Source organism: Cervus elaphus, chromosome 4 (assembly GCF_910594005.1).
Source record: "Cervus elaphus chromosome 4, mCerEla1.1, whole genome shotgun sequence".
NCBI classification, from domain to species: domain Eukaryota; kingdom Metazoa; phylum Chordata; class Mammalia; order Artiodactyla; family Cervidae; genus Cervus; species Cervus elaphus.
In genome coordinates this window covers 9,595,795-9,612,102 of record NC_057818.1, presented here as the reverse complement: position 1 = coordinate 9,612,102, position 16,308 = coordinate 9,595,795, and the positions used below count along the sequence as shown (strand labels likewise).

The 16,308-nt window shown below is 43.6% G+C and overlaps 1 protein-coding gene across 1 annotated transcript in view; it reads left to right on the top strand.

Annotated features, from left to right (window-relative positions):
- PKD1L2 (polycystin 1 like 2) overlaps positions 1 to 16,308 on the top strand; it is a 106,439-nt gene that overhangs the window by 15,857 nt on the left and 74,274 nt on the right. The window contains exons 5-7 of the mRNA XM_043897996.1: positions 4,473 to 4,620; positions 13,112 to 13,341; positions 14,980 to 15,384. Coding sequence (XP_043753931.1) covers positions 4,473 to 4,620; positions 13,112 to 13,341; positions 14,980 to 15,384 — 783 coding nt within the window. The remainder of the gene's footprint in view (positions 1 to 4,472; positions 4,621 to 13,111; positions 13,342 to 14,979; positions 15,385 to 16,308) is intronic.

The window sequence follows — 16,308 nt, the reverse complement described above, 5'->3', positions numbered from 1 at the left end:
AGCTTAGGGCAGGGGGTGAGCTGGGTCTGGCTGCCACATGGACCAGATTTTCTGTCTCGACTTTGATTTCAAATATCCTGTCCCTTGTGAATCAGTGTGTTCTGATCACATCAGCTTCTGATTTCTGAAGGGAGGAACTTCATCCAGCAGTCCCCTCACCCCCCACCCCCCAGCCTTTGTGCCCAGAACGGCCTGCTGCATCCCGAGTTTCCTCGGATGATTGTGAATCAGGACCAATCAGGACCGCGGTGGCTTTCTGACCAGCTCAGGAAAGTCCTTTTCATTTGTGTCTCCTTTTTATTTCTTTTCCCTTCTCATTTGTGTCAGAAACCAAAAGATGGTATTGCACAAATTAGCCCAGGGCTGCATGAACCCCGGAAGTTCTACCCTTCACCCATCCTGTAGGCTAACTTATGAAGCTTAAGGTTTTGTAAAATGTAAGGAGCACTAAATGGCTAACGATGATTCATCAGCCACCCTAACCAAGGAAATTTTCCTAAAGATGATTTGCCTTTTGTCTTTTTAAGCATTTTAAAGTACATTTAGACAATCAATGGATCCTAGTTAAATAAATTAGGGTACATTGTGCAGCTATTAAAGGATATAAGAGCTCTCTGACTGAATTCATATAGAACAATCTCCAAGATATATTAAGTGAAAAAAAATGGAAGTTGCCAAATAGTGAACAGAGCACCATCTGTATAAATAAAAAAGTATATACATGCTTGTGCATGTGTCAGTTCAATTCAGTCGCTCAGTCGTGTCCGACCCTTTGCAAACTCATGAATCACAGCACGCCAGTCCTCCCTGTCCATCACAAACTCCCGGAGTCTACTCAAACTCATGCCCATCGAGTCAGTGATGCCATCCAGCCATCTCATCCTCTGTCGTCCCCTTCTCCTTCTGCCCCCAATTCGTCCCAGCATCAGGGTCTTTTTCAATGAGTCAACTCTTCCCATGAGGTGGCCAAAGTATTGGAGTTTCAGCTTCAGCATCAGTCCTTCCAGTGAACACCCAGGACTGATATCCTTCAGGATGGACTGGCTGGATCTCCTTGCAGTCCAAGGGACTCTCAAGAGTCTTCACCAACACCACAGTTCAAAAGCATCAATTTTTTGGTGCTCAGCTTTCTTCACAGTCCAACTCTCACATCCATACATGACCACTGGAAAAACCATAGCCTTGACCAGACGGACCTTTGTTGGCAAAGTAATGTCTCTGCTTTTTAATATGCTATCTAGGTTGGTCATAACTTTTCTTCCAAGGAGTAAGAGTCTTTTAATTTCATGGCTGCAGTCACCATCTGCAGTAATTTTGGAGCCCCCCAAAATTAAGTCTGACAGTTTCCACTGTCTCCCCATCTATTTCCCATGAGGTGATGGGACCAGATGCCATGATCTTAGTTTTCTGAATGTTGAGCTTTAAGCCAACATTTTCACTCTCCTCTTTCACTGTCATCAAGAGGCTTTTTAATTCCTCTTCACTTTCTGCCATAAGGGTGGTGTCATCTGCTTATCTGAGGTTATTGATATTTCTCCTGGCGATCTTGATTCCAGCTTGTGCTTCTTCCAGACCAGCATTTCTCATGATGTACTCTGCATATAAATTAAATAGGCAGGGTGACAATATACAGCCTTGACATACTCCTTTTCCTATTTGGAACCAGTCTGTTGTCCCATGTCCAGTTCTACCTGTTGCTTCCTGACCTGCATACAGGTTTCTCAAGAGACAGGTCAGGTGGTCCGGTATTCCCATCTCCTTCAGAATTTTCCACAGTTTGTTGTGATCCACACAAGTCGAAGGCTTTGGTGTAGTCAATAAAGCAGAAATAGATGTTTTTCTGGAACTCTCTTGCTTTTTCGATGATCCAGCAGAATTGGCAATCTGATCTCTGGTTCCTCTGCCTTTTCTAAAACCAGCTTGAACATCTGGAAGTTCTCAGTTCACGTATTGCTGAAGCCTGGCTTGGAGAATTTTGAGCATTACTTTACTAGCGTGTGAGATGAGTGCAATCGTGCAGTAGTTTGAGCATTCCTTGGGATTGCCTTTCTTAGGGATTGGAATGAAAACAAACCTTTTCCAGTCCTGTGGCCACTGCTGAGTTTTCCAAATTTGCTGGCATATTGAGTGCAGCACTTTCACAGCATCATCTTTCAGGATTTGAAATAGCTCAACTGGAATTCCATCATCACCACTAGCTTTGTTCATAGTGATGCTTCCTAAGGCCCACTTGACTTCATATTCCAGGATGTCTGGCTCTAGGTGAGTGATCACACCATTGTGATTATCTGGGTCATGAAGATCTTTTTTGTACAGTTCTTCTGTGTATTCCTGCCACCTCTTCTTAATATCTTCTGCTTCTGTTAGGTCCATACCATTTCTGTCCTTTATTGAGCCCATCTTTGCATGAAATGTTCCCTTGGTATCTCTAATTTTCTTGAAGAGGTCTCTAGTCTTTCCTATTTTATTGTTTTCCTCTATTTCTTTGCACTGATCATTGAGGAAGGCTTTCTTATCTCTTTGCTATTCTTTGGAACTCTGCATTCAAATGGGAATATCTTTCCTTTTCTCCTTTGCTTTTAGCTTCTCTTTGTTTCACAGCTATTTGTAAGGCCTCCTCAGACAACCATTTTGCCTTTTTGCATTTCTTTTCCATGGGGATGGTCTTGATCCCTGTCTCCTGTACAATGTCCCGAACCTCCGTCCATAGTTCATCAGGCTCTCTGTCTATTAGATCTAGTCCCTTAAATCTATTTCTCACTTCCACTGTATATTCATAAGGGATTTGATTTAGGTCATACCTGAATGGTCTAGTGGTTATCCCTACCTTCTTCAGTTTAAGTCTTGAATTTGGCAATAAGGAGTTCATGATCTGAGCCACAGTCAGCTCCCGGTCTTGTTTTCGCTGACTGTATAGAGCTTCTCCATCTTTGGTTGCAAAGAATATAATCAATCTGATTTTGGTGTTGACCATCTGGTGATGTCCATGTGTAGAGTCTTCTCTTGTGTTGTTGGAAGAGGGTGTTTGCTATGACCAGTGCATTGTCTTGGCAAAACTCTATTAGCCTTTGCCCTGCTTCATTCCGTACTCCAAGGCCAAATTTTTCTGTTACTCCAGGTGTTGACTTCCTACTTTTGCATTCCAGTCGCCTATAATGAAAAGGACATCTTTTTTGGGTGTTAGTTCTAAAAGGTCTTGTAGGTCTTCATAGAACCGTTTAACTTTGGCTTCTTCAGCATTACTGGTTGGGGCATAGGCTTGGGTTACTGTGATATTGAATGGTTTGCCTTGGAAATGAACAGAGATCATTCTGTCGTTTTTGAGATTGCATCCAAGTACTGCATTTTGGACTCTTTTGTTGACTATGATGGCTACTCCATTTCTTCTAAGGGATTCCTGCCCACAGTAGTAGATATAATGGTCATCTGAGTTAAATTCACCCATTCCAGTCCATTTTCGTTTGCTGATTCCTAGAATGTTGACATTCACTGTTGCCATCTCCTGTTTGACCACTTCCAATTTGCCTTGATTCATGGACCTAACATTCCAGGTTCCTATGCAATATTGCTCTTTATAGCATCAGACCTTGCTTCTATCACCAGTCCCATCCACAACTGGGTATTATTTTTGCTTTAGCTCCATCCCTTCCTTCTTTCTGGAGTTATTTCTCCACTGATCTCCAGTAGCATATTGGGCACCTACCGACCTGGGGAGTTCCTCTTTCAGTATCCTGTCATTTTGCCTTCTCATACTGTTCATGGGCTTCTCAAGGCAAGAATACTGAATTGGTTTGCCATTCCCTTCTCCAGTGGACCACATTCTGTCAGACCTCTCCACCATGACCTGTCTGCCTTGGGTGGCCCCACGTGGCATGGCTTAGTTTCACTGAGTTAGACAGGCTGTGGTCCTGTGATCAGATTGGCTAGTTTTCTGTGATTATGGGTTTAGTGTGTCTGCCCTCTGATGCCCTCTCACAACACCTACCGTCTTACTTGAGTTTCTCTTACCTCGGACGTGGGGTATCTCCTCACGGCTGCTCCAGCAAAGCGCAGCCGCTGCTCCTTACCTTGGACGAGGGCTATCTTCTCACGGCCGCCCCTCCTGACCTTGAATGTGGAGTAGCTCCTCTCAGCCCTCCTGCGCCCGAGCAGCAGCCGCTCCTGTGCATGTGTGGGTCTGTAAAAGGCGACCCAGGAGACTGGTTAACAGTGATTGCTTCTGGGGACCAGAACTGGGGGTCTGAGGGGTAGCAGTAGGGAAGGACTTTCTTTTCATTGTAGACCCTCTGTACATTTTAAGTTCTGTATCTTGGATGAAACACATAATTCAAAAGAACTTTATAAAGTAGAATAAATATGCAGAAGCTGTAAAAGCTCCACTAAGGACAGGTAGACAGAAGACAGTAAGTTTTAAACAGAAACATGCAATTTTGCTTCATAACAGCAAATGGTATTTGTGTTTTGATCTGCAGGCCTACAGTTGATGGTGTCCAATGAGAGTTTCATCTTTGACAATGTCACCATCTCCCTTACATGGCTTCTCTCTCCCTACATTGGAAACCTGTCCTGTATAATTAATACAGGAGACGGCCACATTTTCGATCCCTACTACCCACCCAGGTAAGAGGTATCTCTGAGCCTTGATTCAGAATGTATCAGTCAGTTTTTTGCTGTGTAACAAAACATCCTAACACTTAGTGATTTACAATAATAGTGATTATTTTTCATGGTTCTTTGGATTATCTAGGTGGCTTTTCTTATGTGGACTAGCTCAGATGGATGGCCTAGGAAGGCCTCATTCATGTGTCTGGCAGTAAGTTGGATGTTGGCTAGTGGCATGTGTCAGTCATCACCCAACAGGCTAGTCTAGGCTCATGTGCATGGTGGCAGAAGAGTCTCCAGCAATGAATGAAAGCAAAGCGCAACATGCAAGCATTTCTGAATCACTACCTATGTCACATTTTCTAATTTTCCCATTGGCCAAAGCAACTTCCAAGGCCAGAGAAATAGTTTCCACCTGTTGACAGAAGGCATGTCAGAACCACAGTACAAAGTGGCATACATATGGAAATGGGAAGAATGATGTTCACAGGTTTTCTCAGTGAATGTCACTCCAACAGTCATGGAGAGCTGGATCCTTTTGGCTTGACTCAGTAGAATCTTCCCTGAGTCACTGTCCAAGGAGTCAGTAATGGGGTGAAGAAGATGCTCACCTGGGGGTAGGAATGCTTTTTATTGATAAGGATAATAAAATAGTAGCTTTATTAATAATAGTGCAGCTAAGCAGCTTTCATACATGATTTCTCTTAATCCTCACAACCTCATGAGCTAAAGTTATGTTGTCCAATATAATAGCCACTCACCATATGAGCTACTGGGCCCTTGGAATAAGGCAGCTCTCAATTGAGATGTGCTGTAAATGTAAATACACATGGAGTATTGAAGACGTAGCTCCCTTCCCACCAAAGAGTGTAAAATATCTCCTAAATGACATTTTGATATTGTTTATACATAGAAATGGGCTGTCCCCAGGCAGCGCCAGTGGTAAAGAACCCACCCACCAATGCAGGAGACATAAGAGACGTGGGTTTGATCCCTGGGTCAGGAAGATGTCCTGGAGGCAGGCACAGCAATCCACTTCAGAGTGTTTTCGCAGAGAATCTCCTGGACAGAGGAGCCTCTTGGGCTACAGTCCACAGGGTTGCAAAGAGTTGGACATGACTAAAGTGACTTAGTAAGCATCCACACATACATAGAAATGATAGTGTTATGGATCTGAGGTTCAGTTCAGTTCAGTCACTCAGTCGTGTCCAGGTCTTTGCAACCCCATGGACTGCAGCATGCCAGGCCTCCCTGTCCATCACCATCTCCTGGAGCTTGCTCAAACTCATGTCCATTGACTTGGTGATGCCATCCAACCATCTCATCCTATGTCGTGTCCTTATCCTCCCGCCTTCAATCTTTCCCAGCATCAGGGTCTTTACCAATGAGTCAGTTCTTCGAATCAGGTAGCCAAAGTATTGGAGTTTCAGCTTCAGCATCAGTCCTTGCAGTGAATATTCAGGACTGATCTCCTTTAGGATGGACTGGTTGGATCTCCTTGCAGTCCAAGGGACTCTCAAGAGTCTTCTCCAACATCACAGTTCAAAAGCATCAGGTTAAAGGAAATAAATTATTAAAATTAATTTCACCTGTTCCTTCTCACGTTTTTCAATGTGACCCTTAGAAACTTTATAATGACACATGTGGCTCACAGTTTCTGTTGGACAGTGCTGAGCTAGATAGTGATTATCTTGTTTTACAGACAAAGCTGTTGAGGCTTAGAGAGTTCGGTAGCCTTGCTCAAGCCATGCAGCTAGTGAGTGGCAGCACAGCTAGGTAAGTCAGGACCGCCTGGGAATCAAAGCCCTGGCTCTTAGGCCCCAGTGGAGAACACTTGATGCTTGCCGCATCAGGGCCCGAGGGCATCGGGTGCTGCCTCCTGCAGGAAAGAGTGCCTCCCCAACCTGATGGCAGCTGCACACAATTCATAACGTCTCAGAGTCCCACCTGGGCCTGAGTGAGCTCCATTCTGCCCTGCTGGGTGCCCCAGCCAGAGGGCTGCCCCATCAGTTCCAGGTCCTCCTTGGGTTCTGGTTCATTTCAGGGGCCCCAGTTCAACAAGGATCCTCAGGGAAATCATGGAGGCCCACAAGCCCCTCACCTAACCCTGAAACATCTCTGGGTCTACCTCGTGAGGCTAGGTTTCTGAATCCAACCACGCGGGTACCTGGCCTTCCTGAAAGGCCTGGGTGGGCGGGGACAAACGAAGGGCAAGCCCTGCCCACAGCCCAGATCTGGTCCAGTGAGTGTGCTGGGTTCTCAAGCTCAGAAATCCTCTGGGGTCTCAGGCATTGTGCCATGCTGCCAAATAAACTGTGTCTAGAGGCTGGGCTTCTTATCCCAGATACAATTTAAGATGCAGAGATAATACCTGGGTTTCCATTTCCTTCCCTATCACATTTATATTGATGGCAATCTTAACACATTTATTGACCAGGGAATTTTTGTCGAAATTAATACCTGTGTTGTTAATATGTTTCTGGTCAATAATGTGTTAACAGTTTCACAGAATAAAATAAATTATACATGAAGATGCTTTGTGGGGGAAAAACATTTAAATGATAGAAATATCCAAGGCATTATTCTGTGGGTTTCTTCCCATTTGCTAGTATTTCATTAATAAAACAAGAAATGCTATGTTACACAATCTTTCACCTCCCAAATTTCATACAAATTGTATTTGGCATAAGTTAAAATTGACTGACTATAACCCTGCTAAGGTCTTTAGTTACACAAGGATATTTCAGTGACATACAAATATAGTTAAAAACTGGAGCAAGTGGGACAAAAGTGCAAATATTTGTCCACTCAGGATGGTGAATTCAAGGGTATTTATCATATTACTCTCTGGAATTCTCTGATTAATTTTTTTCATAATCTAAGAGAAACAGCATAAGCAATGCTTTACATTTGCAATCCCTCTGGGCAGTCCTGTAAGTAAAAGTTACTGGTATTTTTTTTTCTCTTTCGAAAGAAATAGATAATGACACCCTTCACCATCACCCCACCCAAATAATCCAATTTTGTCTACTTTAAAGATTTGTTAGACCTTGAAACTACCCACTCACCTTCTTCTATGATTTTTTTTTTAACATTAGGAGATATATTTCTGATGCTCTCTTATCTGCACTAGCAGCCTCAGCGCTCAATTCACAGTGTGAAAATAGCATGAATTTTAAGTGTACAGAAGTCACATACTTTGCATGAATGTCACTATACTCTTTTAAAATGTGTTTGTACAGACTCCTATTTTTGCTTAACTCCTCATTAGAGTATGAGGTGCGCTTTTTAAATCGGACCATTCATTTCCATACCAGATAAATCAGCTGAGTTAATGGGATAGGAGGGCTCTCCCAGGGGCTCAGCAGTGAAGAATCCCCCTGCCAGCGCAGGAAACAATGGTTCTATCCCTGGATTGGGAAGATCCTCTGGAAAAGGAAATGGCAACCCACTCCAGTATTCCTGCCAGGGAAACCCCATGGACAGGGGAGCCTGGCAGGCTACAGTCCATGGGGCTGCAAAAGAATCAGACCCAACTTACCAACTAAACAGTATAGGATCCTCAAACAGAAACATCATAGTTTAGTCAAAGGATTTCTCCTTTGAATGCTTGCCTTGCACCCCCATGTCTGGTGTTCATTTGCATGGCAAGCTGTTTTGTTTCTTTGCTTGTCACCGGCAACTTTCTACATTTCTGAAATTATATTACATGCCTTAAGGGACAATTAGCATAAAGTGAAGTTTGTCCTAGTGCTGGATAACTCAGTGCCACCTACTGGCAGATCCGGGCATTGCTGTTATTCTTGGGTCTATTTCAAGTCACCTCTGGACACCTCTGCGTCTGGAGGGCGACCTTCCCTTTCCATTAAACTGTATTCCAGTCATGTCAAATATCAAAGCAACGTATACAAGTCAGTAAGTGAGGGAGTCTTGAACTAATTTTTAAACATTTTATGGAGGTACAAGGTGTGTACAGAAAAGCACACAAGAAGATACAGAAGATACAGCTCAATTAATTTTTTACACAATAAACTCAGGCATATAACCAGCATCCAGATCAAGAAACAAAACATGGCCCGCCCCCCCAGAAATCCTCCAGGGCGCCACCAAGGATACTGATTTCTAACATCATTGAATACTGTGATCTGTTTGAAGATTATATAAATATTACCATGAAGTATATTTTCTTTTGTGTCCTACTTCTGCTCAATAAGCATGTTCCTGAGATTGACCCATGTTGTTGTGTATAACTATGGTTTCTTTTTCCTCATTGCCATATAACACTCTGTTGTATGATAGTCCTCTATTCGTTCTAGCACTGATATGCATAGGGATGGTTTCACATGTGGACTATTATTAATACAACTTGTGCAGCTGTGAACACTCCACTAAGTGACTTTTCAAGCATATATGTACACATTTCTGTTGGGCTTACACCCAGGAGTGGAATTGCTGGGTCAGAGGATTATTAAACTTAAGTTCTTGTCTCCGTTGTTTTGTACTCCGAGCACAGCTTCTCTTTGGTGGCAGCAGTTACTACACCACTTTGTGCTCTTCTCCCTTGGGTGAGATCACTGAGAGAGAAATCAGGGGAAAAAAATCCATTTCCCTGCTTTTTAGTCCTGAGCAATTTCAGTTGGCATCAGAGTTTAGAGAATGAAATAAATTGCTTCTTCCAGATGGATTGCTAAAAAATGGGCTAGATTCAAAGCTATCCCTCACATTTCTATAAAGAGTAAGAGCTTTTTTATTCTGAAATCTACACTGTTTGATATTAATGGACACTCCAGAATTCTTTTGATTAGTGTTTACTGTTACATCTTTATCTTTTTACTCTTAACCTAGCCATATTGTTATATTTAAAGTGGGCATCTAGTAGACAGCATGTGGTTGAGTCTTGGTTTTTATTCAATCCTGTCTGGCATAATAATTGCTATGTTTAGACCATTTACAATTGATGTAATTATTGATATAGTTAGATTTAGGTCTGTTATTTTGTTATTTGTGTTCTATTTGTACCCTCTGTTTACTTCCCCCTTGTTTCTCTCCTTTCTTGCCCTCTTTTGAATAATTTGAATATTTTCAGTATTCTATTTTTGCTTATTTATTGGCTTTTTGGTAACACTTATTTGGATAACGTTTTAAGTAGTTTCTTTGGGGATTATAATATATATATATATAAACTTTCACTTTATTAACTCTCAGTGGTAAATATTCACTTAGAGTTAATATTTTACCACTTCAGGTAAAATGTTAAGGCCTTATTAGCATATGGTTTCCTTTGCCTTCCATCTTTTATGTTATAATTGTCAATTGTAGGGCACTTATATACATTGAAAAGCCCTTTCAACAGTTATGCATATATCAAAGAACTTAAGAGGAAAAAAATAGTCTACATTTACCAAGACATTTACCTTTTCTTGTGCTCTCCCTTCACTCCTGAAGTTCCAAGTTTCCCTCTGATATCATTTCCCTTCAGCTGGAAAAACTTCCTTCAGCATTTCCTTTAAAGTAGATTTTACAGCAACAAAGTCTCTTAGAGAATTTCTTTATTCCTGATAATGTGTTTATTTTGCTTTAATTCCTGGAAGATACTTTTGCCGGCTATAGAATTATGTGTTGACAGTTTTTTTTGCCTTTTGAAGATGTCATTCACTGTCTCTGACCTCCACAGTTTCCAAAGAAATCTACAGTCATTCAAATCACTGTTTCCTCTGTATGTGGGAGGCAAGTCACTTCAGCTGTGTCCAACTCTTTGTGACCCTGTGGACTGCAGTCCTCCAGGCTCCTCTGTCCATGGGATTCTTCAGGCAAGAATGCTGGAGTGGGTTGCTATGCCCTTCTCCAGGGTATCTTCCTAACCCAGGGATCCAAACCGTGTTTTTTACATCTCCTGCATTGGCAGGCAGTTTCTTTTCCAATAGTGCCACCTGGGAAGCCCCTCTATATATGCAGTGTATCATTTTTCTTCAGCACGATTTTGAGATTTTCTTTTTATTCTTTTGATTTTCAAGCTATTCAGCAATTGTGTGGGCGTGCTTTGAGTTTTTTTGCTTGTTTGTTTTTTGTTTACATTTGGTTTCATAGAACTTCTCGAATCTTTGAATTTATGTGTTTTGCCAAATCTGGAAAAATTTCAGCCATTATTTCTTCAAATATATTTTTCTACACCAAGCTCTTTCTCTCTGGTGCTAAAATAACACAAATGTTTACCTTTTAGATATTGTTTCACAAATTGCAGACATTCTACTCATTTCAACAAATTTAATCTCTTTTCCCTCTGTGTTCTCTAGGTTGGACAATTCCTCCTGCTCTATCTTTAGGTTATTAGGTGACTTTTTCCTCTTCTGTCTCTATCCTGCTATTAAATCCATCCAAGGAGTCTTTTGTTTCATACATTGTGCTTTTCATTTCTAAAATTTCCATTTGGCTTTTAATGGTTTATACTTCCCTGCTGAGAATGTCTATCTTTTCATTCATTTCAAGAGGATTTCCTTTTACTTTGTGGAGCATGGTTATAATCCCTGGGTTAAAGTCTTTGGTAATTTCAATATCTGAGTCATCTCAGAGCTGACATATATCGATGATTTTCCCTGAAATTTGGTCACATTTTCCTTGTTCTTTGTGTATCAGGCAATTTTGAATTGTATTCTGAACATTTTGGGTAGTAGGTTCCAAGACTCTGTGTTCTTTTTTTTTTTTTTCCTCTGTGTTCTTTTTAAAATGCTCTGGAAAATGTTAATATTTTGTTTGTTTGTTTTATTTTAGCAGACAACCAACTCAATTAGATGCAGACCACACATTCTGACCTGCCTTCTATGAGCAGAGATTCGCACACCAGTTCAGTTTCCAAAGCTGTCAGGTTCTGTTCCACTCATGTGCCACTTGGGGTGCTGGTTTACCTTGTAGTTCAGTCCTTTACTAAAGGCTTTTACTATGTTTGGGTCTGTTTACTATCTTTGGGTCTGTTCTGCACGTGCACACATTACGGGTGAACTCATGATTCATGCTAGGTCACACGCAGAATTAGGGAATTCTCTTCTCTCCTTTTCAGGACTTTCCCTACAATCTCCAGCTTCCACAGTCCCCTTTCCATGGTTCCTCTGGATAGAAAGATCAGTTTTCTCTTAGGTATTTCTGCATCATCCCACACAGTCCATGCAGCTCCAAGAGAGAGGAGAGCTTGGGATGGGGACAGGAGAGAAGAAAAGAGAAACAACACGAAACAAAAAATGGGTATTTCCTCTGTACTCTGACTCACTAGGCCCCTTTCTCTGGCCCTCTGGCTAACAGAAGGGATTTCTCTTCAGGTTTTTGTTTTCTTTACTCACTGTGCAGTACCATGACTCAGACTACCACTGGGACAAAGTCAAAAGATAAAAGGGACTTAAAAAAAAAGGAAAGAAGGAAAACAGGAAACTCCCATCTTTATGGATGATTCTTAGAGCTTTTACTTTTGTCCTCAATCTGCCTGCTGGTGTTTCCTTTTCAAGGTCCTCTCATCGTTTTTGTGTTCTCCCAGCATCTTAGTTGTACATTAATGAAGAAACAGGCTATCATGGGCTAACTCCATCTTGGTTGGCACCAAGAATCAGGTCACTGTTCTCCAAGCTTTTTCACAACTGTGTCCTTTTGTAAACTATTTCTCAAGCATTTGTTATGTGCTAGGTGCTGTGCTGGTGCCAGGTATAAAGGGAGACCTAAACAGATACTATCTGCACTGACAGCCCTGCAGAGAAGAAGGACAGTGAGTAAGCAAGGGTCACCCAGGAGAAGCAGTGAAGCTACAGTGTCTATAAAGGGAATCTAGGAGAACTTCCCAGAGGAGGCAATGTTTAAAATGAGAACTGAAGGAAGACCAAAAGTATGAGCAGAGAGAAGGGCAGGAGTTTTCCCTGCAAAGAACAGCATGCTTACTGGCCTTTGGGTGGGGAAGAGGTGACAAGTCCTATGAACTGGAAAGAGGTCTGAGCTACTAGGATAGTCAGAGAAGGGGAGTGTGGCAGGGGCTGAGGAGAGGGACAGGAAGGGAGGTGATGAGGATCTTTTTGGGCCATTTTAGAGATTTAAATTAGTCCCCTCGGGAAAATGAGAAGCAAAACAGCCACAATTCTGATATGTTTGGACTCTGATCCCATTTTACAGATGGGAAAAGAAAGCTCAGAGAGGTAGACTGGGCACAGTATTTTACAGACTAAACAAGAAGGCCCAAAGAGGGGGTTTCTATGAACCACAGAGGCAGTAAATGGCAGAGAACAGACTCACAGCCAAATATTTGGCTCCCTGGTTAGTCAGAGCTATTTCTTCCACTTCTCATTTGCTTTGGGAGTCTTAATGTAACCTTTGTGAACACTGAGCCCTGGCTTAGTTGTGTAGCATATTTTTCTTCATTCCTTTTATCCTTGCAGAGCAGGGAAGATGTGCCGTGGGTGAGTACATGTGTGTACACGTGTGAATCATGTATTTGTGTGAGCCCAACACTGGCAACGTTTCTGACTGTTGATGGCAGTCTGTCCAGCAGAGTGACCCACCAATTCACAGCCCCTGGGGATTTCACCGTGTTTGCTGAGTGTTCGACCAGCGAGTGGCATGTGATGGCTCAGAAGCAATTGATGATTCAAGACAACACAGACAGGCTCCGTGTGACTGGGTGCTCTGGCCTGACTACATCAGGAGCCAGCCCCTTCTGCCGGGCAGTCTTCGGGGACCCTCTGTGGGTTCAGGTGGAGCTTGATGGAGGTGAGTCTGCAGAAATGGTCAAGATCAAGGCAACCTTGATTTGCCCCAAATCTATCCATCCACCTCCCAGGCTTCAATAAATACTAAGAGCAATGATTTATGGAGTCAGTTTTTTCAGCCATTCATTTATCTAGCACCTAGTGTATACCAGAACCTGGTCTAAGTGCTATATATATACTAGTCTACCCAGTATATTTTACAAAGGGAGAAAGGGAAGAAATGTTTAGAAATTTGGCCTAAGTCACAAGACTAGTGAGGGCAACTAGCCTCCTAAAGATCCTTGGCATGCCCATGTCCCGTTGCAAGAAATGGACCTCCAAGCCACCCCGTTGGGGGAATGTAAAGAGGAGTGTGAGGGCTACCAGCTGGGCCTGAGCGCATCTCAGCTCAGCCAGCACTGACCAGCCTGGCACAATCACACTGCCCCAGTTCAAGCTAACATTCAGCGGCACACACTGGCACAGCCGCAGCAGCTGTTACGGCTGGCATACATCTGGTTGTTCCGTTTCCCTTCTCACTGGTCACAGAGGCCATTCTGCGTGGTCATCATGTCCATTCTGATTGGTCATGGTATCCATTCTGATTGGTCATGGCATTCATTCCAGCTGGTCACAGCAATATTTCTCATTGGTCACAATGTCCTTCTAATTGGTCACAGCATCCATTTCGATTGGTCACAGTGTCCATTCTGATTTATCAGGACATCATTCTACTTTGTTAGTGCCCATGCAATGGCAGTTGCTAAATACTTTGCGTATCACCCCTTCTGTCCATAGAGAACCCTTCTAACCAAGACCTGACCTCATCCGAAGCAGCATCTTTCCTCAAGGCACAGGTCCAGTCTGAGATCTGGACAGAGGCCACTGAGCGGCACAGAGCTGTGGGGAGGAGGACAGGTCTCAGCCCAACCTCACACCCCCTGGAGCCTCACTCAGAGCAGCAACTTCATGGAGCTATAACCGGACTTTAAACACAGTGCTTGGGGCTCCTTTCTGTTCTGGTGTGCTGGTTGGCTGAAGATGCAACCTAGGTGCACCTGGGAAAGCTTGAGACAATCTTTTTTTCATTCTACAAATATAATTGAGTGACTACTCTTTGCCAGATATGGGGAAGGCAGCAATAAACATGAAAGTCAAGGTTCGTGTTCTCAGAGGGCTATCACCACCATCATCACCCCCATCAACATCACCATCACTCAAAAAAGAAACACACTAGCTTGGTTTCTATTGGAAAGAATATTAATTTGGGGGCTTAAATCATATTTTAAGAGTCAACCACAATATTTAGCATCCAGGTAGCACAACCACCCCCAAGCTGTAAGGGAGCCCTATCTTAATGTGAATGGGCTGAGTTCTCTCATTGGGCAGGGTTTCAGGTGGCCAGTCAGGGAGATGGAAATAATTAAGACTATGCAGGTGAGCAGTGAGGACCCCGAAAGAAAAATCACTTGTGAACCCAATACTCAGAGATCAGTGTTAATTAGCTGGGGGAGGATATACCCGTACATACATCTTTATATCCACGTCTATGTGGATACGTGGACTCTGACTTCACAGTCTGAACTGGAGCCTGAACTATCTCAGTATAACCTACTGCATGTTGTTACTGACATCCTTAAATGTTTCTTACTCCACCTAGGAACAGGGGTGACTTACACCGTGCTGTCAGGTAACACAACCCTGGCTGAGTTCACCACGCAGAGGGGCCCGCTGCCGTACAACCTGACCCTGGACAGAGGAGTCCAGCGCCAAATGGGCCCAGGGATGCACTACCTGGAGATCCGAGCCACCAGCGACACCACCACCTCCACCCCTTCCAGAAACATCACTGTCCACTTCGTGGAGGCTCTGTCGGGGCTTCAGGCCTCCTTGGCTTCTGACCACTTGGAGCTTGGACAGGACCTACTAGTCAACGTCTCGGTGGCTCACGGCATCCCAGAGGGTTTGACCTTTGAGGTGGCAGGACTCAATACAACCTTCTCCTATGAGAAAGAGAACCTCAGAGGGTCATTTGGGACTTACCATGTGGCGGTTCCTCTTGAAGGTATTTGGGGTGTGTGGCTCCCCTTCCAAACCTCCCTCATCTTCCCTTCCCAACTTGGTGTCTAGGGTCCTCTTAGCCAGTTTCTTCATATGTCCAAGACACAAATGTGGTTCACAGCATCCAGTTGAGGTCACAAAATAAGGAAGAGACAGAGGCCATCTTCAGTCATGGAGCTTATAGTTATAGGGATTCTCAACTCCGGCACTTCTGACATTTTGTTGTTCAGTCGCTCGATCATGTCCGACTCTTTGAGACCCCATTGATTGCAGCACTCCAGGCTTCCCTGTCCTCCACTGTCTGGAGTTTACTCAAACTCACGTCCATTGAGTCAGTGATGCCGTCCAACCAATTTATTCTCTGCCGCCCCCTTCTCCTGCGCTCAACCTTTCCCAGGAGCCAGGGAAGCCCCCTCCTGACATTTGGAACCAGATAATTCTTTGTTGTTGGGACAGTCCTGTGCATCATAGGATGTTTAGCAGAATCCCTGGCCTGCACCCACTACAAATGTCTTCAGTCACTGCTAACTGCGCCCTAGAGAGCAGAATCACCCCCATGGAGAATCACTGGACGTGAGCAGGCGCACTTGGATCTCTCCCATCATTTCTAGAGGAGAATGTGTTTCGGGAAACTGCAGTCCATGCCCTGTGGGGAGAGAGACTGGTAAAAACTACAGGGTGGGAAACAGAGGGACAAGAAAGGAAGTGTCGGGATGCTGGCGGGAATAGATGACAGGGCAGCAGACTGGCTGGCACCAGCCAGGGCAGGAAGCCACAGCTGACGTGCAATTAATCTGGAAAGAACAGAGCTCTTTGAGGCCAGTGTGGTGAGGTCAGCAGGCAGGAATGTGATGAAGGCTGCAGAGTCTCCAGCCCAACCAGGTCCCCTGCCTGGACCTCAGACATGTGTGAGAAGGTCAGGTAATGA